This window comes from Melanaphis sacchari, unplaced genomic scaffold (genome assembly GCF_002803265.2).
Source record: "Melanaphis sacchari strain LSU unplaced genomic scaffold, SCAv2.0 Contig1_pilon_pilon, whole genome shotgun sequence".
Taxonomy (NCBI): Eukaryota; Metazoa; Arthropoda; class Insecta; order Hemiptera; family Aphididae; genus Melanaphis; species Melanaphis sacchari.
Genome location: NW_020270976.1, coordinates 3733300 through 3761110, shown reverse-complemented (window position 1 = coordinate 3761110; position 27811 = coordinate 3733300). Strand labels below are relative to the sequence as shown.

Sequence of the window (27811 nt, the reverse complement as noted above, 5' to 3'; positions counted from 1 at the left end):
GATTGTACGAGTTTAAAACATTAATATATATTTTCAGATGAATAAGTTTTGAATCGTATGAAGTAAGTACTATTCAATATTTCGAAATAATAAATAAGTCAAAAACATAATTAAAACAATTCTACGTCTGACATATATTTATTAAAACTCAACACAAAATAGCTGAATTTTATTAGAAGATTCGTAATTTATCAAGTGTTTAATATATCATAAAAAAAATAATCTAGGCTTAGATAAGTTAAAATATTATATTTTCTATAGATGTTTAGTTGAATTGTAATAGCCAATAGGCTATAAATTGTGCTTTATATGTATTTGTCGGGGTTGTTATCATTTTTAGTTGATCGTATTAAGTGTGTAATGCTACATACTGTGTATAGTATATACAAAAAAATATTATGTTATAAAAATAGCTTATATCCACAGCCTTGAACTAAATATTACAGACTATTTAAAATAATTTAATATTTTATAAATGTTTTACAGTTGATAATTATTTAAATTTTATTCTAATATTTAAGTACTAAACTGTAATCATAAAAAGTAATTCTTTAATCTTGTTAAGATCTTATTAAGATGAAAAAGTGATTTTTCTAATTTACAGCACATCGTTTTTTTTTTTAATTCGCTTCTATATACCTACCTTTCGACACGTCAAACTAGAACCTACTTAAGTGCTTTTCCTTGTGAAATCTAGATGAAACACTTCTGATTTGTCTAGAAATACAATTGTTTAACTACTCTAGTAGATCTTTTAAAATACTTATCTATCAAATTATTTAAAGGAAAAAATATTTTTATACTAATAAACAAAAACATAAAATTAACTTTTCAGACTGTATTTATTTATCCAAAACAAGATACTTTGATAGAATATTATATAAACTTAATTATTTTTAATATGATGAAATATCTACTCATTGTTATTGACTAAATAGTAGGTATTATATAATATTCTCGATAAAAATAAATTAGATCTGTATGAATTATAAGGTTATTACGTTTGTGTATAGCATAAGTATAAAATTATAATATTTAATTAATTACTTAATTTTATATTAAAATGTAGACATTTTTTTTTCATTTTCAATTAACAAAAAATATTATATGCGTTTAAAATTACTTAAAAATATTATATAATACCTATATTAATATGAGTATAGTAATTACAGAAGTTCTTTGAAATTAATAATATAAAATAAATATTTTAAAGATTATTAAAACAATTAATGCATGAATACTCGAGTAAAATTAAAATAATAGCACTTTTTATACAAACGTTTATTATTGTGGTTATTTTTATTAATATTTGTACTTAGTAGACATTAACATTATTTTAATTTGGTCGCGTAAGACTAAAATTTATTTTAAAATGTACACTATCATTTTACTTTTAGCGGCTTGAAACAGTAATTTGCTAATAAATTATTTGGAAAAACAATTAAAACAAAAATTAATGTCTATTGAATTAGTTATACCACAAGACATACAATTTTAACGTTTTACACTATAAGTCAACTCACGTTTTGTATAGAGAATTTCATCACGTTTTTAACCACATTTTTTTTTTTTTTGCAGCGCCACTACAAGCTTTGAATGCGTTCAAGACGTGCTATCTATATTGGTATCGAATATCAATGTACATTGCAATTTTCAGCCAATTTTAAATCAGCTCTCTCAAAAACACGTCATAGCTGTGTTATTTGGAAAAATATTGACCCACGTGCACCGTTATTATTATAACGTATTTTTATGAATAACATTATGTCGAGTTTTTTACTGTCATTTTTTCTTACTGGGATATTTATTATACATCCCTATGAAGGGTTCACAAACATGACGCTTATACTCCTGACTATAATAACTCTAATATTTCAATTGTAGGCATTTAATTCAAATGAAAGTATAATAATTATCAAGTAATCAAATTACCTCTTTAGGTTGTATGCTGGATACGGGTGGTGGTATCACTCCAACGCTGTGTTCAGGTGGAGGGCATTCATCTTGCCGATTGTCTTTGATCATTTGTAATCGTCTCTGATCCAATTTCCATTGTAAGCTACTATATTTTTCAAAAAACGAACCATCCGTGTCATGTACACTGTTGAAAAATACATAGATTGTTTAATAAATGGTAAACAAAGTAGACTATTATTTTAAAATATAAACATTTAATTTTTTTGATAGAGAATTTTGTTTACAATAATTATATTAAAGTAAAATAAATATGATTTATTGGAGTACTATTACATTATGCATATAGTAAATAAATATAAATAAATATTTGGTTGTAACATATAGTTATCTTATTGTTTGTATTTCAATATAAACACATATAATATGACAGGGGTGTTATTAATATTGTCATAGACGGCTGGGCAGACATAGTGTTAACTTTTGTTAGCTCGATTTCAAATAGGTATTATACACATAATATGACGAGTTTGTTTTTGAAAATGATAACTATTTTTGTAAATTTGAGACATATTTTACAGTTTATTTTTACATGAAAACAAATCAATGTTAATATCTGAAATAATTCTAGATCATTATTTTGCAAGTTGAAAAATGAATACTTACAAGACATTGTATACTTATTCTTCATCAAATTCTACATTATTGCATACAATATAAATATTGTGATTTTGTTTTATTTCAAAAAAGATTTTGTGTAAGTCCATTTACATTTAATAATATCGGCGATCGGCCTGAGATACATATAACTTCTCTATAATAATTACCTATTTACTTGTTTTATTTACTCAACTAAATTCCTCTCGCGATAAATGTTTGACAAAAATAACTTCTACTCCACGTTCTTATTTTTATTTTTGGTGTTTTCACTTGAATACATTACGAATGGATTGCATTGCAGGCAGAATGTTATCCAAAGTACTGCCACGTGCCAAGCCGGTTATACGTAAATGTATAGGTGGCGTATTAAATATACATAATATATCGATTTTCGTTAAAAAAAAATTGCGTTGGTATTCAGGAGAATTAAAATGCATAGACGTTGTCGTGGGGAGGATTTTGAGGCGTTTGGAAATATTTGGCCAGAGTATTAATATTTTGTCTTTATCCATCAGCTTTGTGGGCAAATTACATCATCACCTTGCTCCGGTAGCTTTGTAGTACACACGCGTCTGCGGTTTGTGGGCGAGGCGTTTGCACTACACATACATACACACTTTGTCAAGATATAATGTATATACTATGTACGTACGTGTGAGTTATATATCCTTGTTCTACGCTTGTATCATTTCATGGTATATATTATATATATATTATGTATTTCATTGTTAGCGACGCTGTTGCAAACACGTGTGCCAAACAATTATTATTTCTGTAAAGCCGGTTTAGGTAATTACAAATTCAGTTTGTCTACCGTAGTTAAGTTTATCATAACTGTCAACTGCTGAATAGGCAATACAAACGAATTTTCTACTGAACCAAATCTCTGACAAAGAAGTATATGAAATGACGCAGACATTAGATAGGTAAGTACTACATATTGCTTAGGATCACCAATAGGCAAAGGTGTGCAAGTCCATTAAAGTAATCATTTTTAGTTAAGTCAAGTTAAGGGAGTAGTTGATAAATAATAAATTTAACTTGCTAAGTTTAAAGTTGGAGAAAATACTAATTTATTCAGTTTTAAATAAAAGTTTATTTTTTTTTTTTAACTAGTACTTAGATCATGTAAGGAATATTTTTGCACCTATCTATATATTATAATATTATATTATTGAGAAATATGAAATAAATAAGTATTATTAATTATTACTTCATTATTAAAGTATTAAATTATTTTCAATTTAACACTGTGTATGAGTATATAGTAACTAAACACTTCAAAAAAATAATTTAATTTTAACTTTATGAGTTATCGTTAAATAAACTGAAAAAAACCTAAATTATTTGATCAATCAATTCAACTAGTTAATTTTTAAATTAATCATAAACTTAATCAACTAATTATATTTAAATGTTAAAACAAAATTAATTTTAAATGTTTAATTAGTTTATGGCCACCTTTACCTATAAGTATTTACTCACTGTTTGTGGATAAATAGGTGCACTATTTTTCATGTTTTTTTAACCATGCTATTATTTTTCGTATCAAAACACAATTTCTTGTCAGTAAGAAATAATGTCGTACTAGAAATATTTATTTATTTTGCGTACTCATATCGTTATATTACTGAGATCATACTATATTATTGCAATCGACATATTATTATAAGAGAGAGAGATAAAGATTTATTTATTGGCCAAAACAAATAGGTAAATACATAATTAATTACATTTCAAATTGTTCAATATCAAGTAAATTCATGCAAAAAGTGATATATAGTTATATATTGTTTGGTTGGCCCAATTCACCACTGAGGTAGTACCTTGTATTGGTGATATTGGAGTTTCATAATCATTTATATATACATAAAATTTAAATTTAAATAATGTTAGCTTAGTGGTTAGAGTATAGTTTAAAACATTTACAATTTTAGAATAAACAAATTTTATAAACAATTATATATTTAAAAGATCAACAAGTTATGTATAATAGTATTTATTATTTTATTTTTAATTTATTTTTTTATTGTGCTTTAGTTGTTATTAAAATATTGTGGTTAGATTTAACAATATGGTCCTATCTTTTAATTTAATTATTATGATAGAAAAATAATTTCATTAATAGAGTTTTTGATTTTACCACTATGTATGATATTTGTTCTAAGATATCTGATAATTAATAGAAATATAATACATATATTATTAATAACAATACATAATTCTCAAAAAGTATGTTCACAAAATCGCAACTATGACATATACATACAAAATACATCTAACAAATTGGTAACTTGTTAGACATCATTCGATAACTTTTAGTATTTAATGGACTTTGTTTTCACCGGAAAAGTTTTTATAATTTTTGTGCTGTTTACTATACTTCTTATACAACTCTATGTTAACATCATTTTACACGAATAAAAAATGCAGACCTCAACCATTGGATATAGTTAAACCACTTCGAGATTATATTGAACTTTATTTTGGTTTTTTTTAAATTTGTATTGCCAACAGCTCAATCTTATGTAAGTAAAATTTTACTCAGATAAAAAAAAGTTAAACAAAATCTCAGAGTGGTTTAACAACGTTCAACAAATTGAGGTCAACATTTTATATTCGCATAAAATTTTACTTATATCTATAGGATAATATAAGTTCTATATTTATCCAGTTGAGATTAATCAATGAATATTTTATTAATTCACTTCACTTAGTGTTTATTTAATTTTTATACTTTCATAAATTATAGTTATCTTACTATGACATTTTAAGTTACTTCTATACTATAGGCTATACATAGTATACATAAACTATAAATAAATAATAAAATTTAAAAAAATATGACTGTTATGAAACTGTTGTTATAAAAAATATTAAAAGGTTAGAAACATTAGTTTTAAATTTTATTTTATATGTAGACTTAATAATAAGTAAAAAAGTGAAATTTTAATTGCATATAAAATAATCAATTAACGACAATAATTATTAGTGTTGTTGTAAATGTTATCTGCATTGAGTGATGATTTTGATTACGATTGAAAAAAGTGAATAATAAGAATAGCTAAACGATGCAATCATTTAATGGTATATATAATATACGTACATATACTAGTTGTCCTGTATACTCGTTGTCCGTACAAAATACATCCATGTTGCTTATTTCAGAGAAATACAACATCTTACCAATGATCCAATGATGCCGTTCAAAATGGTAGCTCAAGAACATAGTCTATGATTATTTTTATGATACTTTTCGTAGCATAGTTTAGGCGCATTTAAGTTCAGAAGTAAAATGCTATTGGTTTTTTTAATCGCAAATTATGTGGTGGCATTCCCGGTAAATCTAATTAATTCAAAAATTTAACAGAATAGTTGACTGCTTTGTCAGGATCGACTACGGTGTTGATCAATTTTAACGAAGTGTCATTATCGTGCAACGGCTGCTATATTTTGGAATGAATAGCGTCAACATCGAACATCTCGTTAACGTAGCCACGCTTTCAACAATCAAAGTATTCTTTGTGGCTAACATACTACAAAAAGTGTCTGGAAATTTGATGTATTGTTTACTTCCACGAAACAGAATTTTTACATTGCCAATGTTAAGCAATTTTTCGGAGAACGACTATGCTAATGAATTATTCTGCAGTTTAACACGCATAATTATTATTTTAAGGCATAATGAATTGATATTTCGCTAAAGGATTGTTTCAATACCTAACGCATTAATTTTTCCCACATATATTTCACATTGAATGATTAAAATGTCTAAAACTACTAGATAAAATCAATAGAATGCCACTAAGAAGTCTGGTATTATTGTTGTGAGGTTTGGCGGTGGTTCTATCAAACATTTTGAGTGAATGATTGTGGGTTCACGGTGAATTTATCCCAAATAATAATTCTGCGTAAATAATTGCAATACCGGAATGCAAATATGTTGCATATTGCGACTGAGTTTGTATGAATGTTCAATTCAACTTGAGTGCTGAATGTGCAGTTAATTGATGGCTGATGTCCATCAGCCATCAAGCAAAAATGTCGGTCGCGTAATTCGAAAAATTTAACTTGTGGCTATTTGGACTTTAAATGATCGTCGTAGGATAGTGTCTTTTGTAAAATAAACACACTGTCCATTTTCATGATTTACGCTTAAATGTATAACAGCAGGGCTTTTTTCATGTAATGGTTAACTCGAAATCTGCCAAACTGCTTCATTACTGCTAATGTAACGACCCATTTATTGTTATTTATTGTGTTATTTCTTCGTTATCATTAATACATTTTGAACCGAAAAAATGTATCAACGACCATATCGCAACTATTATGAACGTATTTTAAATGTATTTTATAGTCTTTACTGAACCAGACAACTCTACGTTTATGTGTGCTTGATAGGTTATACAAAGCAATGCGAGTTCAGAACCAGCAATTGCCAATGTCAACCTTTAACACGCGTTATTGATATGACTGTAGCCATCATTTTTTATCTTTTTCCGACCATACAATGGATAACTGTTGATATTAGCGATACTATTATTTATACACTTTTTTTGGAACACGTTTCGTACATACATAACGGCGCCATCATGTTTAGTGCACCGCGTGGGTTAGCGATAATACAATATCGAGCAATTCTTGTTCGACATTCCTACCTGAAATTTCTGCTGAAATAATTTCATAATTTTTTTTCTGGCCGTACTTTATTGATCAACGAAATCAAAATATATTTATGCGGCGTTTTTTCATTCAACAGTGTACAGCAAAAAACGTGTTTCGCCGAATGCAGAGTAATATGTACGTAATAAAATTCATCATCGATCTTAATTTTTGTTCGAAGACACGTACACTGATGACCTGGCATTAACGAAATTTTAATTTCATCTCAGTTTGGATTGCACCCAATGTACAAAATTGGTCTGCCGTATGCGCTCGCGAATTTCATGGTATCTTGAATGTATTCTTGCATATGACTCAAACTACCAATATTTGATAATGGAAGAATATATGCGATGGTGCCATTGATATTAGTCGTTCCGTTTAACGTTACCGACAATAGCATCGCGAAATGAATATAATTCTTGGAACGTAGCTTTACTTGATTAAACTTGATATCGTACCGTAGTCGTATGTTTTCAATTTTCCCATATATATATCGACAATATTTTCGTTCGATATTCCATTAACGAAACAGCATGCGGTATCGGAAAAGTTAATCGAGCTCGCTTTCTTGTTGGTTTCTCTATACCTACAAAGTAAAAATATAAAAAAGACAAAAAGAAATCAATCATACAGAAAAAGAAAAAAGTAAATAATGTATAGATTGTACTTGTCGCTAGATTTCTTTATTAGATGTAAAAATGATATCCATCTTCTTCTTTCCAAAATATCGATGTATATTGCAAAACGTTGCGAGAACGATGACTGGTTTTCAATTGTCTGCATCGTGTTATTTCTGCGTTGCATCCGTATATCTCTACGTTTATCTCTATGTACATCAGTGTATCATCCATTAAAATAATTGTAATTTCAATAACGGTTGGTGTATTGTATCTGTCCGCGTGCTCTCTAGACGGTACTTTGTCTCCTTTAATGATAATCTTGTAATTGTTGTTTTGCAGTCTGTTTGAAACGATATTGAACAACTAAAACAATTGGTTGTGCTTTCGTCAAAATGGTTCCTAAGTCGCTTAGATTTTTCGATCGAATTACAACGTTTGTTTATTTGTTGCTATCATTGTCTATAAAGTATATTTGCAAGTATTTCGGATTGACACAGACATTGCAATTAATAAATCAATTTTATGATACACTTGAAACCGAAACTTAAGTATTGATTCAAAGTTGTGACCATTCTCATTCTGAACGATTTTTGTTTCTCTGAATGACGTAACTTGGAAGCAAGAATTGAACTTAAAGATTTTAAATTGTATGCAAAAACTATTTTGATTAAGGTGTGTAGCTTCAGTCAATAGTGGTTTTAATGGTTTTGACAGAAAATTTAGTATTGGTAGTATAATTTTTCCAGACACGCAGCAAAAACCGGTCGATTCACCTATATTTGAATGCATGTCAGTATTGGCATTCTTCGTCCATAACGTCAATGACAATTTGTAAATGTGACGAATAGTCCATGTTCAACTCATATTCAAACTTAATGTGAAGAAGTAATGTACATGTCAATGTGCAACGAACTTGCAGGAAATTACGTTCGAATATTCCATGTGCGTCGGTGGTTTGTTGATGCGCCTGTTTTTGTTTCAATGCATAAGCTCGAAGGTGTTCGTCGTGTTGCTTTCGACATCCAATAGCATGTGTGTTTGTTAACTAGTCTTTTAAGTTTTAGTTGACCATCGATTGATTTTTTAATGTTTTTTTTTTTTTTTTAAGTAACGGGTGAACTATTTGTAAAACCCGTGTACGGCGACCAATATTTTTTCTTTGTCCACAAATGCGTGTCATTGTTCTTTTACATTTTAACACTATGTAATTATCGTTGTAACAAAAAACTATGGTTATTATTATTTTCTACCATAAGGTATAATTTTCTAGAACACACGACTTCAACGCCACCTACCGGGTTCAATTGTGAGAACCTAAACCATTCAACGACCTACTCAAACATACACAAAACATTTCATCAACAATAGTCTAGCCGTTTAGGAGGAGTTGAGTGACACACACTAAATAAGTGTATATAACTGCATGTCGGTGCATATACACGTCTTGTAAACATCGTTATTTCAACACGTTGGCGTAAATGGTTTCCGCAACAGTGAGAGCACTATAATAATATTGCATTATTTGCATTATATATTATACGTGTCCCCGCGAGAGATGTGGTAAGATAGGTGGAGATGTGCGAATTCCTTTCCACAAACTACGGAACCACCTCGTCCTAATCCCCGAGAAAACTTTATAGTCCCGAACGAAGTATCGTTTCTATCGCACGTGTTTATGGATACGATGTATTGTTATAGTTCCAAGATGGCTACAATAATAACGATAATAATAATATGTTTATTGCGATCGCGGACGTCTAAAACTTTGCTCCGCGTAATAAAGCAACATGCGTATATTTTATAGTATCGTGTGGTTCCACTGGTGGCTGGTCAGATGCCAAGACTTGAACCCCCGTTGTACTATATACATGGAAATGTATCGCAGTGTTTGATGGAAAAACGATTTATTATGACACGAAATATGACGGTACATTAATTTTTATAAACGTCTCACAGAACGGCAGTATAACAAACCGTATGGCGGTACCTAGGTTACGGTATACTCCGTCGTAATCATACACACATTTCGATCGTGTAAAACTTTTGTTAATCGTGCTGTAGTATTTATATACATAAAATTTATTTTATAACGCGTTTTAACGTTGAAAAGCTGTTGAGTTTTTTTTTTTTACGATATCCATAAAAATATAATTGTAATTGTACATAATTTAAATTACCTTTTATTACTATGTTGGTTTTATGAATAGTTTATAGTTTATGAAGAGTAAAAAAATTATTTTATTGCATTGAATATTGTATGGTTTTTTTTTTTATTTATTTATTTATTTTTTTTTTTTTTGTTACTATTAGTAGGTGCTATCGATTTTTTTCACTATAACTTAATGACGTGATAACTTTAGAAAAAAAAAAAACTATTAACGTTAACGATAATGATAAATGTAATAACTGTTATTATTAATATTTTATAATAGTTTATAGAAATTATAAAAAGTGCATAGTCGTTCGTATAATTAAAAAGATAATATACCTCGAGTATTATTGATTCTAAATAATAGACACGTGTATAAACACTTAAAACGTAAATCAGAATATTAATAATAATAAGACCAGTTCCTGTGTCAAACTGCAGAATTAGATATTATTTAATATGAAAATATTTTTGATTGTAAATTGACTTTTTTTTGTTTGGTATTTAGTCTATTTTCTGTTTATCACTATTTTTTTTATTTGATTAGTTTTCAAACAGTTTCAATAGTGTTGACTACGGTATTTACGTCCTATGGATTCTTTTTAATTTTAATTGCCATTAATTTTAATGAAACATCAAACAATTTTTATGTAACAAAATTTAATAAAAAGTAAAATATAAAGATCGAATTTACTTAACATAAAAATTTCTAGTTAAGGTACATTGGTCTTAAAATATAATTTATGATATTGTAATAATGTCGACTTAAATTTAGTTGGTTACTTGAAATTATCAACAAATAGAATATTATAATATAGTGTTTGCGGTGTTCATAATTCAATGTTATTTTTTTTTTTTTGCCTAGTACAATATTATTTTTATTTATTATAATATAGTTATGTGTAGTACCATGCATATAATATACGCCAGATGTAAGTTTACACAATTAATAATATTAATGTTCTGATTTCACTAATTAATATACGTATGTACACGTTAGTATAAATAGCTGGTATCTATATAATTTATTGTATTCTGTTTATATATATATAAAGTAACGTAGAGGCTGTTGTGGTAACTGAGATTTTTATTTTTTTAAAGTATAATCTAAGAAGTGTCTCATAGTAAAACTTTTTTTAAATATAATATAATACGATATATTTTTTTTATTAAGAACTTGCACCCTCTTTTCACGCTTAATTTATAGTATTATAAATGTATTAAATCATATTTTCTTATTATAAAACCATTAAAAACCGACAGACACCACAAAACGTTACTATTTCATTGTCTTTATATATATATATATATATATATATATATATATTTAATATTTATATAATATACATTTCTGAAAAACTTTGGCATGTAATCTTAGATAAACTGGTAAAAAATTTTGTTAAATTTGAAATGAAGGTCAGAGGTATTGTTACATCAGAATATTTAGTTGCTATCTTCTATACTTTGATTAATACGCATAAATACGATTTAAAAAACGCGAAATGTGAAAATCGTTTAATCAAGAATCAAGAAAAATTGCGAATCGTATTTTCTTGACCAACGACCAAAAGTATAGTGAATACCTTTTAACGATTAAGTTGATATACAATTTATACTATTGATACAGTGGAAAACATTTAATTACAGTTGATCCGTCCATCATTCACTTGTCTCTGTTAAACACTCTAGAACTATCAACCGCAACATCTACCGTTAGTTTGTCAATAAAAAGTAGTTGATGATCGTTTCTCTGCGTTAAATTCAACTACGCTATGCAATTCTCGATCAAACATTTTTTTTATCTTTGTTTTCGAGGAAATAATGTAACGTACAGTACAATAATATTCCATTAAAACGAGTCTTGTTTACCTCTATTTACAGGCCTCGTTATATTTTCAACGAGAAGCATATCAACAGTTTTCGGAGAATTTCTAGTTAAAAATGCCGCATAATTACTAATTAATAGTTATGTATGTTAAATATCATTCAAAAGTTATTTGTATTATGATACCTCTACTAAAATTATTTAGAACTTATTGCTGTCGAACAATTCAAGTAAAACCGTGATAAAATCGTCACGCAATATTTAAAAGTACTCAAATTCCACGAAAAAAGTTATTTCTGAGCTTTAAATATAAAGTATACTTAATATTTAAAAATTCAATACTTAAATAACTGTATACCTTAAACATAAAAATAGTTTTAATATACTTAAAAAAATCACCCTGTATATGTTCAATACATGAAGATCAGATAAGTATTTGATGAAGGTACGGAATATATTTATTCGAAAGAGTTTATACAATTGTAAATATTGAGTTCCTTTTTTGAATGTATGTAATATTTTTATTTTATTTACAAACGCAACTTACGATCATGTATATGTATATAATAATTTGAAAATGTGAGTGAAATGAAGGCGGTAGATTGGTTTTTACAATGATGTGCACTTGTTATTATTATTATTTTTATTTATTTTTTTTTTGCCGAGAAAAGTTTTGAACATTATTATTAATAATGATAATAGTAATAATAATAACAATAATATGCTATGATTTTACATTGAACTTTATACTCTATGGAGTGGAAATTGCACGTTTCAGAAACACTATTCGTGTTAAAATATTGAATTTTAGTTAAGAATGAAACACAATTTATTAAGTAAAATTAAAAATAAATTGTGATATGATACAATTTGAGCGGAAAAATTAAAAATTTTATTTGCATCTATATGTTTCAGAATAATAAAGAATAATGTACCTAACACAATATTTTTAAGTTAAAATGCGTGAAATATTGTTTTGCCTGCAACTTATCGATTTTAAATTTTAATATATTTCAAATTTGTGTTAAATAATTTAATGTACTATATTGTAAGATAAAATAAAATTGTATGTTAAACAGAGTAATGATAATATAATAAGTAGTAATATAGTTTTTTTGAAAACAAATATTATGAAATACATTTCATATTTTAAACAATAAAATAAATATAATTGGCCATTTTCATTAAAAATATTTCTTAAACAATAATGTAGAAAGTTATTACTTTAAAAATAGAGTAAAATTAAATGTATTTCTTTAAAGGAACCCTAAACCATGGTAAAATTATTCGCCTGATAATGATTTTGTTTTATATTTTAAATATTACCTGTTATAAACAAAGTAATTTAACGTAAATCTATATATGTATGTTTTTGAGATAATCGTATTATTTTAGCAGCAAGAACAAGTATATAATTATTTATATTTAAAATAAAAATCGAAGTTTAGTATTAATTTTTATAGAATGGTACAACAATTTAATTTAATTTATAAATAGTTTAAAACCTATGCAGATAATAAATATATACGTTATGCCATAAATTCCCAATCTCTTTAATTATCTATACTTACATATTATCAAAATTAATATTAATTACTTTTATATTTATAAAATAATAATTCTATTTCATCTTTAAACTATTAATAATAATGATAATTTATTTCATTGATGTTATTGACTTTAAATTGGTTGATTATTTATTTATTTTACGTCTGATAAGTACTGAAAATACATTTTTAGTAAACGTATTTTGGCCTAAAAATCTAAATTGAAGAAAAATTTCTTTAAGTATTACGCTATATATATATAGTGAATCGCATTTTGTTATTAGATCAATTCTGACAGAACATTAAATATGTAATACTTCAGATCGATAATACTAAAAAGTGATGTAGATTTTATTGCTCCAGAATAACGAAAATCGCAATGATATTTAGTGTAACTGAGGGAGCGAATGATGTCTTAAATTCAAAAGAACTCGAAACTTTTAATAGTTTGTTTTAAGAGATTAAGGAAGGAATTATTGCACAATGGGTAAAAGTTGTTTGAGCTAGTGATTTTCGTCAAACTTTACCGGTAACTTGAAGAGGAACACCAAAATCACCCTGCAGAAACAATCATATATATTAAAAGATGTCAAATAAATATTATTAAAAAAAATATATACAGAAATACATTTATCAAGGGTTTTTTTATGAAAAAAAAAAAAATCAGAACAATTCTTTATAAAATAAATTTTATTTTACAAAATGTTTACTTGTAAGAGCATAATTTAAACTTACTAGTTGGTAAATAAAAGAACTACCTATCATACTAAAAATATCATTGTAAAAATTTGAAATAATTTGATACTCCGAGCACTTAAAATAATATTGTTTATTAAAAAAAAAAAATAAAAAAGAGCATTAGAAACAATGTCAACAAAAATGGTAATAGACAAAAAAAAAAACAGAATTATTATGAATGCAATAAAAACAATATATAGGTATATATATATATATATATAAATGCTATTATAAAACTCTGAAATAATAAATTTGAAATAATTAAAATATGATTTATTGAGAATATCGTGTTACAGTTTTGAGACGTAGATAATCACTTAATAAACTAAAAATGTATTATAAACATAAGAATATTTTAATGAATAATAATAATAATAGTAAAGTTTTATTTAAAGATCATATCATAAAATTAATGTTTCATTAAATAAAGAACATTTTTAAATACTAAAATTTAATAATCTAATATCAAGTTCAAAAAAAAAAAAAAAAAATGAATATACTTTTATTAAATACATTTTCTGTATTGATGTTATTTAATTTTTTTTTTTAAATTAATTTAAGAGAAAATAACTATTCGTTGAGTCATATATAGAACTAATACATTTCAATTGAATATAAACATATTTTAAATATCTATATGATTGCATGATAAAAGAACAGTTTGGTGTTAAGATTATGTAATAATGTAGATAACAGAAATGTGCAAGTGCAAATATTGCTGAAGTGCCATTTCGAATATTTTGAAGTTCATTTGTTCTCTAGACATTCACATCACAAAAAATTCTGAATGAATCAGTTTTAAAATGTTTAAGTACTAAGTGCTCGAAGAAATTAAGCCACAGGAAGTAATACTAGAATTACAACACTGAACTATGAATTACTATCGTTATTATCGATTTCGTAATTTTATGTGGATATTAAAACTAATGATTACACTATTTTCAATATTTTTTTTTCAACCATACAAAATTATATTTTTAGAAAACAACTATTTAAATTTAAATTAAATTTGAGCAAAGGTCTATTGTAATCCAGATATCAAAAGTTCTTTAGCTGAACCTCTGGTTATTATTATTATTATTATTACTTTTTTTTTATGTTTAAAATGTATGCTTTTTCTAAGGTATAAAAGATTTTGCTAATTTTTTTTCATTATTTCACCTTTTTTTTTACCATAGTCAAAGTCCTTCATAAAATCCTAACCTTTTTATTAATATATATATATATATATAAATATGTTCAATAAAGTAAATAAAATTATAAATCCATCCGAGTTGACTTGTTAAGTTACACAAAACTAATTTCATCTTAAAACAATATATCATGTTTTTAAAAATATCATCAAAAAATTATTACTTTTTTTTTTTTATTCCTAATGTATAATTTTTATAACAAACAATTGAAAATATTGTTTTATATTTTTAAAATAGATTTAATAATAATCATAAATAGTTATTCATATGTTTACTGTCTAAGATTAATTATTCCCTTCAAGTGTAGGTATAATATTGATTTTAAACATTACTTTTTCACTTTTCAATCGTATTGAAATAAAAATGTGAATACCATTGGATTAAAGTATATGAAATTGGCGATTATAAATCATGCAGTGTGATTCATTAAGTATGTTCACACTTTTTTATCCTTTAGTCATGTAGATATTCAAATTCAAATTTTTAAAATATTTAAATTCTACGAGTTTTTAAAAATAAATCTCAACTGTTTTATTTATAATATTATGAATAAATTGAATATGCGCACAGATTCAAAATTCAAAAGAATTTAATCGTTTTTTTTTTTTTAAATAGATTACAAACAACAAGAACATAAACTATTCATAGGCAATTTTAATTACAATACATGGATGATAATGACAAATTTAAATTCAGCTTACATTATTTATCATATGTATAAATTATATATATATATATATATATATATATATATATATATTATTGAGTAGAATACGCAAATAAATAAACACAAATGTTGAAAACAATAATAGAAATAAGTTATATGCATTTTTTTTTTAATTTTAATTGTATTTGTTTAATTTTTTTAATATATTTTATATAATGATTGATGATATTAATTATTCCTTAAAGGCATTAACAATATAACTTTTGATTTAAACTTCACACTTAGGTACCTTAACTTTAAATGTTTACAAAAATAATTTGCTTATTTTCAGCTAGTAGCATTAGTGTATATTACTTTAAAATATATAGACTAGAATTTTAGATAACTAAAAGATGGTTTATTTGTACATTCGTTTATTTTTGATATAAACGTTATACTCATGAAAGTTAATACTGGTCAGGTGGAAATTCATAAGAATGAAAAATACGTGAACCTCCCTTTGATAAATTATTCATGATCCTATTTTAGAAATGTTTTGGCTTCTCCGATCTCAACAGTGTAAATCCCTAGGATTTTTCTTGATAAATATAAGGTCAAATGCCTTGTCTATTTCACATAAAATATTTTTACTCTTATAATCTATAGTTATTACCTACCGGCTAAAATAGTTACTATACTTAAGAGTAGGTAACTGTTTTAATATTTGATTGAACGTGCTTAGATTTTTTAATGGAATTAAGAACACGATTCAAGATGAGTATCTCTCATTAATATGACAAAAAAAAAAAAAAAATAGGCAAATCTGGTTTGATACATAGTTAGCTTAAAATGTACCTCATAATTGAATAGAGAATTATAGTGGATCTGTTAAATTTGAATTTAATAATAAACTCTTTCCTTAGAAAAATAACTTTCATCTTCTATTTCTAGGATATTGATATTACTAATTGATTGTTTTATAAATAGCATATTCTGTTGAATCAAGCATTGCCAAAAATAATCACATATATTATGTACAACTAATTATTGTTATTTATATGATATTATGATACATTATTGTTATTATTTATAGTACTTACACCATAATATCATAAGATGTACATAGTACGGTGTAAATTAGTTCATAGCACAAATATAATTTATTAAGTCCGTTATTCTTAAAATCATGTAGTGCATAAAAACAAAAAGAAATAATGTATATAAATTAAAGTATTACGAATAATATTTTTTTAAATATAGTATAAAAATTAAAATATTTAGAGAAAATTGTTAAGCATTTTCGTTTGAATAATTAATTTTATTTAAATTAGAACTTCAAATGTCTGTAAATACAATTTTAGATACATTTTGATAATAAAATTGTAGAATTTGCAAGAAGAAATGTTATGAAAAAATGTGTTATAGTGTTTTTAGTTTTTTAACTCAAAAATAAATATTTTATAACACATCAATCAAATAAAACCTTTAAAAAGTTAAACATTTTAAATGTCATGTTATAGTACAAAAAAAAAACTAAAATATTTTGAAAAATATATTGTGTGTAGAAAATAATGAAATAAAATATAATTAGTTGAAATTTTAAGCCTGTATTAAATTATTTTTAAATCATAAAACAGAAAAAAACGATTTTGTCAAAGACTGTATTTACGTTAACTTGGAATTAATTACTATTTAATTATCCAAATCACTAACTAGAAATAATTGTCTACAAGAACCCAACCTCAAAATTGAAGATTCACTGTCCTAAAAGGTAAAATCATGTAAACAATAAATTACATTAAAGTTTAAAATTGTAATAATTTTTGTTTTATTTTCTATTACAGGTAATTAGTTTATACCAAAAAAGTAATAAGTCACTACCCAAAATATAGTTTTATTAGATATTAAATAGAACGAGAACTTTTTCAGGGGTTTTTACACCAATTTCAAAATTTTTAACTCTGATACATGTCATTTATATAATTTTTATCACATTCAAATCGAGTTATCAAAAATATGATATAATAAGTATACAGTAGAACCTCGATTATCCGGGGTAATGATGGGGAGAGGGTCACGCGGATAAATGAAAATCACGGTTAATCGAGACTTCTTATAATAATGAAATTTTTTGTTTAATTATAATTAGAAATACATAGGTACAATTTTATAATAATGAAATTTTAAACATTTTGATTCAATTGTAATTAGAAATATACATAAGAAGACGTATACATACAATAATGTTATACATACATCCAGTATTATGTTTAAAAATTTTTGGAAGAGTGGGCACGGTTAATCGCAAATACGGATAATCGAGGTTCTACTGTATATATATTTCCATTTATATAATATGATTTCACAAAATGATGTTTAAAGTTATAGCATCATATTAAAACGTCATGTCGACAAGCTATTCAAATTCTCTATATTCAAATAAATTATTGTTTATTTTTTTTAAATTTTCAGACTATAAACATTTATCAAAATCATTATTGTAATAAATTTGAAATCACCTCGTAGATGTTCCAGGGCGTTATAATGAAGATTAAGTATTGTCAAACTAGAATGAAGAAAATTTGAGTCATGTTGATTATTATAGTCTCAGGTATGATGTTTATGATGATATTTTGAACCGTATATCATTTTTCATTTTGTTATTACTATAAAATATTCTAGTAGCATTCTACTAAATGACAGTAATCAATATCATAAATTAAACACGAATTATGTGCATAATATATTTATTTATAAGTTCGTATACCCCGTATTTTTGCTTAATTGAATTGAATTGTTCAACATTTTAATTTTTTCATTAAATTTTAGTTTAGTTTAGTATATAATATATCAGTAGTTACACACTGAATTATACTAACTGTTTGACTGGAATTTTAAATTCACATAAGGTTAAGTCAAAAATGGGAAAAACAATAATTTTCATACATTTTTATCAAAGAATTATGATAGTTTCTATCATTTATTTAGTATAATAATCTGCTTATTTATCTAAATTGATGGAACTACAAATCCGTCGCTGTCTAAAAGCTCTAAACAATTATCAAATCATTGAATTAAATTATTATCAAATATCTAAGATTAATATGTTTTCTATTTTCAATATCAAACTATACTATTAAAAAGGCTTGTTTTAAAAAACACTGGTATAAATATTATAAATCAATTGAAGTAGTTAAATTAATTTCAGTAAGCATTTGAGTTAATTAAATTTTATACTGTGCGATTTTTACAAATATAAATGTGTATAATTTATTTTAATATATAATTAGGCAGGTAGTTAAATAAATAAATATAAATTTTTGAATAAAAAAAAATAAGTTACATAAACATTATAACTAAATAGTCGTTTCACAATATACATATAAGAAAAAAACAAGAGAAACGAATAGTAATATTTACCAAAGTTAATAATATAATAAAATACCCTCGACTTTTCTACAATGTAAGGATACATTCTTTAGATTAGTGTTGGCTTATTACATTCGGAAAATTTCTTAGACAGTAATGCATTCTAAGAATGTTGACAAAGCTTATAAATCTAGGCTTTTGATGAAATCTCTTAAAGAGATATTCCCCTAAAAGTATTTGATAAAATTAATAATAGTTAATCGTTATTAAAACTAAATTAAAATGGTTTGATATTCATCAATTTAATCATTTGTTTTGAAAAAAATATAGAGTATTGTAATTTTAAGTATAGTGAATAATAAATAAAATACTATGCAAATTCGATAAAAAAAATCACATTTATACATACACAAGCTAATAGTCTGTCATTGATTAAATTTAATCAGAAGTGTGTTCGTTCACGTCACGTTTATTGCATTTATCGTATAATATGCTAGATATTCCAATTTAGATTTATACGTTTGATAGTCGCGGCGACACAAATGCATTAGTATTAGGCACCGCAATGAGTTTACATCAAACGCCGTTTTTTTTTTTTTTAGAGAGAGTGACGGTTAATCAAATTTCTACTGTTATTTGGCGAGGAGAACATTGTCCTAAGTTAAATACCTACCGTAATTTAAACTCCACTCTACCTGACATTAAATGTAGCATATCGTGTTAAAAATAATATTCAATGAGTTATTATTATTTTGTTCGTGCTTGTAAATGTCTTGCTCTTGTCGTATATTGTAATAACATTTGGAAAATATTTATTCAAACTAAAGGCATTAACGAAAATTAAATTTCTCCATGCAGAATGTCATGTATTACGACTAACGTCTATCTATGACATTAAATAGAATATCACGTATAAACTGATAATTCAAACACATCCGACAGGTTAACTGACTTGTGAATGATAAGTCACAGATGGCAAGGTAGAATTTCTTCACCCTAGATACGTTGTAAGTGATCAAGACAGATGATGATTTTGAAAATGGTTATGTTTCTTGGTATTTTGAATAATGACTAATAACTATAGACATAATAATTTATCTGTAACATCGAGTATGGTTATTTTATAGACAGCACGACGTAATATAATATATACATATTATATGACTGTATTTTAGTTTATATAGTGTCATACTATAGGTATTCGTAAAAAGAAAAATGTTTGAGAATATTTCTAAAAGCTCCTTGATTCATAAGAAATAGAAAAATTCATATAATGATACAGGAATTCTTCTCCAATAAGACTGGATTAATACTCAATTTAAAAACTTCCACACTGACCTAAAAATATCTGACAGAGCACGTTTTTACAACTTGAGAATCAAAACCAAAAAATCAGAAATTAAAACTACATCTACCACAAAATCTACTATTATCAGACCTAATATTTAACTAATAACATAAATATAATAGCAAATATTAACTTATAAATACTATATTAATATTATAAGACTCTATATCATGTATACATTGTAATATTTGTAATATATAATTAGTATTTGTAAATTTGTAATAGCGTGCAATACCTATGCTATATATTTAGTTTCAAATAAATAAAAAGAAGCAAACACTAATCGGTTGCACATTGATTACACCATTAAAACAAAATTTGCAGTGTACACTATTATTTTATTGACAGATATCTGTATTATCATCGTTTAAATATTGACCATTTTTATTGTACACAATATTCACAATACACAGTTGAACCATCTATACGTTCAAAATATCGAGTAAAATGTTTAATAATTATTGATAAAAGCACGGTCTATAACTATATTAATTTTAAAAAAAATAATCAAGGTTTAATAAATTGAATGATAATTGTTTTCTCAAATTCAACACACATTACAGATCATTGATCTCACTATTCATTTAAATTGTGTCAGAGAACAGCGATTTTAATTTCAGTGATATTATTATCAAAACTAGTGATGTCAAAAATTCAGATTTATGGATATCCGAATCCAAAAATTAATAACTGAATAATCCGAATTATTGAAATTTTCACTTATCTCATGATTATAAAGGAATGTATTAAAAATATGTTGACGGTTGATGCAGTAGGAAATAGTTAATAATATTATATTTTATATCATAGAATATAGATCACGTTTTTTTAATAGGTAAGCAACAATTTAAAATATCCGGATTATTTGGATTTTATCCATCATATTATTTGGATTCGGATATCTGGATTATCCGAAAGTATTGGAATCCAAATATTAGAATTACTACTAATCAAAATAATTAGTAGTGTGCGAAAGTATCATTAACTCAAAGACTGTTTATTAATTTCAGTTACTTATACGTTATTAGACCATTAATATTATAATCACTAAGTAGTTATAGATATCATTATAATTATTTTATCCATTTAAATCAAATGGTAATAAAATAGAAACATCGATGGACATGATATAACATAAACTGACGTAATAATATCTCTGCCATGAAAACATTTAAATGCTCAATAAAATTAAATAAATAAAAAAAAAAAACTATTAAATTCAACACTTTACATTAAAAATGCATTAAAATTGGCCCAATTTAAACGTTTATCTTTGTATGCGTGTTATAATATATTGCATGCGAAAAACGTAGTATACACAAACAATAACGGTGAACGAAATACATAATTCAGTAAAGTCGACTAACAAGACTCAACGCAAATCCACTTGCTTTACATTTTCTTAGCTAATCAATAACCTTAATTGTTAAACAAATTTCTGTACCAACTAAATCTTATTTTGCACAATATTATTTAATGCACACGTCATATTGTGTAAGTTCTTTATGTTATATTGTAATATAAACACTTAATTTTAGTATAAAATAAAGGGGCAAACTAGGTACCTATTACCGTATTCTTGATTCTTATATTAAAATAAACTACAATATCTTGATAAATTTGAAATTTATAAAGAACAATTGATATTAAACTTCAAAAACAACCCAAAATATATTAATATTATATGTATTTCTTAGTTTTTTTTTTAATTTAATTTGAATATTGTTTAATCAACATTATAACTTGAAATTTTATATATTATATGTTTTCATATAATTCATATTATTATATAGTCGGTATTTTGTATTTTTTATTACTCACCCCGACGTTGCGGTTTGGTCAATTTCAGGCCACGAGTTTCTACGCCTGCAGAAAGCCATCGGATTCCTGGGCTGAGAAATTTGTCTAAACGACCCAGTCCTTCTGGGTCCCGATGATCTAGCACAACTACCGCCATTACCTTGGGGTGTTACTATTCGAGGTATACCACTGACGCTGCCTGTACTCGCTGAACGACTAGATGTGGCTGTAGATGCAGCTGCCACAGCTGCGGTCGCATCATCTCCATCTGGTCCCGATTCTTTGGATAACGAAAACCGTTTTGGACTCAAGTTCAAGTTTGCCACACTACTGGTGACTATTTGATGAAGGGACGAAAAGAAGCTCATTTTGTTTGTTATTGTATATATCACATCATTCTGAAAAAAAAAATGTATCATTGATGAAGGTTAATTCGTTCATATATATTTGACAATTATTTTTGTTAGTATATTTTGTACTCGATGCATATATAACTATTAACCAAATATAAAAGTTAAGCTTATTTATAGATAAGTTATTTGGTAATAAATATAGTTAACAAAAAAAAAAAAAAAAAAAATGTTTATATTTATACAAAATATATATATAATATAAACCAAAATTTTATTTAAAATTATTCTAAAACACATTTATTAACAAGTAAAACAACAAAAAATGAACAAATTTATTTTGGATTTGAACCTGCTTTGTATATGAAATAGAACATACTATATCATATTTCTAGTCGCTTTTATATGCGTAATAAAAAACTATTAATAACTGTTTTAAAAATGAACAGTAAATTTAAAAATCATTGTTAGAATACGATGTTTTATTAGAACTTCATATTTAATATCAAAATGTATTCAAACATAATACACTTGAAATAGTCTTATTATATCAGCATTAAAAAAAATAAGCAATGTAAAAATAAAATACATCTATTTTTAAAAACCTTAATAATTTTTCTAGTTTATTTGCTCAACAAACATCATGGTGGAACAAAAAAAAAAAAAAAAGAAAAAAAAAAAAAAAATACATATTTAAATGAAATATTATTCAAATACATTTAGAATTTGATAGGAATTATAGTACTTAAATTTATTTAGATACATTTAAGCTACTTATATTATTAAATATTTCTCATAGGTGTTTTTATGGAAAAAATATTAAAATATACATCCGACTATAAGTATATTGTTAATTATTTAACTGTTAGGTATATTTATTTTTATTTTATGTACTGAAATATAAAAAATTTATTTATCCGAATTAATATTTATGTTTTATAGCATATTCATATTTTTTATTATTTTTATTTTTTATGAAAAGTTAATAATCTATAACAATGTATTAATTACACAGTACAAACAATTTACACGTCTTTCATTAGTTGAATGTAAACCTATATTAAAAACATTTATTTGGAATACTTACCTAAACAACTGTTATGTTAAAACATATTTTATTGACGAACACACTTTATTTTATTTTTTCTTTGATATACATCACACTAAGTACATATAAAATATTTATAAACATCTTTTCCTCATAGCTTCAAATACAAAATATATATGGCTGTATAAATTACTATTGGAATGAATAAATGTGCATAAAACATTTATGCTAAATTTTAAAAGTTTTACTGTAGCCTAGTTTATTCATTTTCAGAAAATTATGGCTGGAATGAATCACTCATATGTAATTATAACTGTATTCACAAAATATTTTAATTATATCGTATGTAATTTTGAAATAATTTACGGTGTAAAAGTTTTTGCTAAATCTCTATAATTAATTAAATCCACAAATAATAAAATAAGTTTACAATTTCAAAAATAAACCTTTGTATTTAAAATTAGGTACCTACTTGATTATAAGTTACACTTTTTTTTTTTTTAATTTACATTTTATTTAAACAAATTTAACATATTACATAGGTAAATGTAATCTAAAATTATGTCAATTAAGATAATTTAATTAGTTTTTAATTTATCAAAATAAAATATTGTGGTTCATTTTTAATTAATATGTACCATTTCTATTCCAGTATTATTATGTTTTATTTTAATAAATAAAAAAAAGTATGTCATTGAAAGCACAACAAATAAAATATAAAATATATCATACATAGGTAAATATAATATTACCTGTATGTTAAGTATTTACATATTATTATACTATGATACTAGAAAAACAAACAACATAGATTATCATACGGATCAGATTTAGGGCAACCGTCCTGTTTTGTTTACTATAGCTCAGGAAAGTGATATATTGTTGTTTAATAATATATAATATATATTTGAATTAGATGATACATTTTCCTTCTTTGAAAATTACGATTCTGAGTGGAGATTCATTTCAAAACCATTTAAACATTTTAAATTACTAATCACAATAATACAATAATGATTAATAAGTTTGAACATTTCATAAAAGTTAATTTTGAATATATGAGAAATCTTTTATTTGAGTATTTAATCTTAAATTTAGTACAATGAATTATTATATAATCTTGTGGTATTTATAGTATTTTTACTTTTACTAGTATATAATTTTTAACAGAATTAAAATTTACTTTGTTAAAAATGTGCAATTCATATGTAGTTTATTCTCGAAGGTCTTTGATGTTCAAATAATCACCTAATCAAACTTTTTTTTTTCATTTCAGATTAAGGTAAAATTGTATTACAATTAAAAAGAAAATGGAAGATTTAAAATTTATTAAGATATCTAATTAAAATCTCTTGATCTTTTTAAGCCGTTTCACTTAGGAATATTAAATTAAGTGTTTATAAACAAAATTTTAAATTAGTGAGTATTTTAGTTAAAATAGTTTTTTTTGGTATAAATACTAATTTACAGTAAAAAGAATGATATGCATTTTATTGTAATCAATAGTTTAATATATGCATCAATTAAACTTGATAAAATTAATGATTATGACATTTAAAACATTCAAGTACTGCAAAATATGTAGAATCAATAATTAATATGCTTTACTCTCTAAACGTATATCTAAGTAGTAATCAATTTCTAATTATTTTATTATAATACTATTTTTTTATATTATAAAGAATATAAAAATATAAATTTGTATAAAGCTTATAAGTTATAACTAATTATTTGTTGTAAGGTATTTTTTCTCATATAAAATAATTTAAAATGTTTCATTAATTTTTTTCGATGATAAAATAAATTAAGTTGTCCATAAAATACCAAGCACACAATAGTTGATAAACTGAGCTATATCTTGTGACTAGAGTGTGACGATCATGAAATATAAAAACACCAACACATGCACATTTTTTTATTATTTGATTTTTAAAATAATTAACTGTAACATACATAACAAAACAATTTTATAGAAAGTTTGTTTTTTCTTAAGTTAAATTGCATGCATTTATTTCAATGAATTTAATATAATACTAATACATAATATAGTCTCTTAATGCTCAGAAAGAATTTACATGTTTTTATTTAGTAAAGGAGTAGTTCACTATTCTCGTGAAAAAGTTATAGGTACAATGCAACACATGAAAGAAAAACTTTTCTACAACAATTTGCAACATTCTGACGTAATATTAAGACACTGCATGAAGAATTTGTGTTATATATCACTTTGTATTGGAATATATCCATACCAATCAAATATAAAAAGAATAAAAGGACCACGTTTTGAAAAAATATGTAGATTGTTTAGGAAAAAAATATTTAATACAAAGTATAGTACTATAGTAATAGCATCATAATTATTTAAAAACGCTATTTACAGATTTTATATTTTAATTTTTTAATAGATTCAAGATTTCAAATGTATACTTAAGATTACGTAATATCTTCATTGATGATAGCTGATAAGTTAAATGTTTTTATTTTTATTTTTTGCACGTATTTTTTCAAAAATAAAGTTGATACAATAAACAAAAAGCTTTTATAAGTAACGAAACTTTATTTAATGTTCCGATTTTTCTGAAAAATTCATACTGATTTGTAATTCTGATAATACGATATGTAAGGTAACTGATAAGCCATAGATACGTATGTATACAAGCTGAAAAAATATGCTATATAACATATTTCTATGTTTATTATTACGTATTAGATATTAAGTTTAACAAACCTATCTAACGTTATTTTTTTGATAGTGTGAGTCAGAAAATTATTAGACATAGTAAATTGACCATGGGATACAAAAAATTATATAATATTATAAATTATAACATTATTATGTTGCTTATAAAATTATATCATATTTTTATGGTATCCGGTATCGATTTTCTAAACTTTTCGTGAGTTTATGAAAATTTAAAATTTTTAATATTTATTTGTTAATTTCATTATAATACTTTTATTAAATTACAGCCTGATTTTTATTTATGTTAGTACAATGTATTTTAATACAAAATTATCTTACGAGCAAAACTCATAGGCTTAGTAAAATTGTCAAATTTTTATACCTAATTGTTTTTTTTTTCTAAGAAAAGAACATTTTTTTATAAATATCAGATTTTTTATAATACTTGCAGTTAAAAATAGTTTAAAATTTTCTTTTTTTTTTTTGAGACATATTATGAAGTTTGAGATTTAAATATTAAAAAACGGAGTTCAACAAGAGATTTAAAATAGTTTACTCTATAAGTTAAAGAAAAAAATTCAAATCAGATTTATATTGTATGACAATATTATTTTTCCTATGAAATATATTTTTGAAGATAACATTACATTAGCATCATTCACCAACATATCCGTCAACGATGTATATGTATGAAATCTAAAACAGCGTTTTTCGACCTTTTTGACACTATGGACCTCTTAAGTGGTTATATCTTTTACTTGTAAACAAGGGATGTTTTATTCATAGATTTTAGAACAAAATAAAACGATAATAATTCTAAAAACGACGTTTACTAACTTATTTTATATTTGACCTTAACCTAACCTTAACAAGTTTTGGAACTTTAGAATGGATACTGTAGCTAAACGTCATTACAGAACGTTTATCGCTACTTGAATATTGTTTTTTCACTACCTACGTTGAAATTTTTTCAGTGAAAAAAAAAAGTGAAAATGGATAAATGTAGTGCTATGGAATAATGGCTTCGAAACGCTGACCTGAAGTAGGTATATATACATGCTGATTATTTAGTATGACGAGGAATTTGCTCGTTGCTACCACCACGTACACAAAACTTTATCGTCGTAATCCGCTCACTCCCCGATCGCCCACCTTTACTGCATTATATCCAATGGTTCAGCTCGATCCGGTGCAAACAAAATTATTATTACCGTCCGTATTATGCGCAACCCGGTGGCGTCTATTTTGCATAATTA

At 24.9% G+C, this 27811-nt stretch overlaps 1 protein-coding gene across 3 annotated transcripts in view; it reads right to left on the bottom strand.

The window, feature by feature from the left end:
• LOC112593144 (BAI1-associated protein 3) overlaps window positions 1-27811 on the bottom strand; it is a 153699-nt gene that overhangs the window by 49394 nt on the left and 76494 nt on the right. For all 3 annotated transcript variants that reach the window (XM_025337460.1, XM_025337461.1, XM_025337462.1), the window contains exons 3-4: window positions 22496-22872; window positions 1933-2101 (exon numbers count right to left, since the gene is read on the bottom strand). In XM_025337460.1, coding sequence (XP_025193245.1) covers window positions 1933-2101; window positions 22496-22842 — 516 coding nt within the window. In that variant the 5' untranslated portion in view covers window positions 22843-22872. The remainder of the gene's footprint in view (window positions 1-1932; window positions 2102-22495; window positions 22873-27811) is intronic.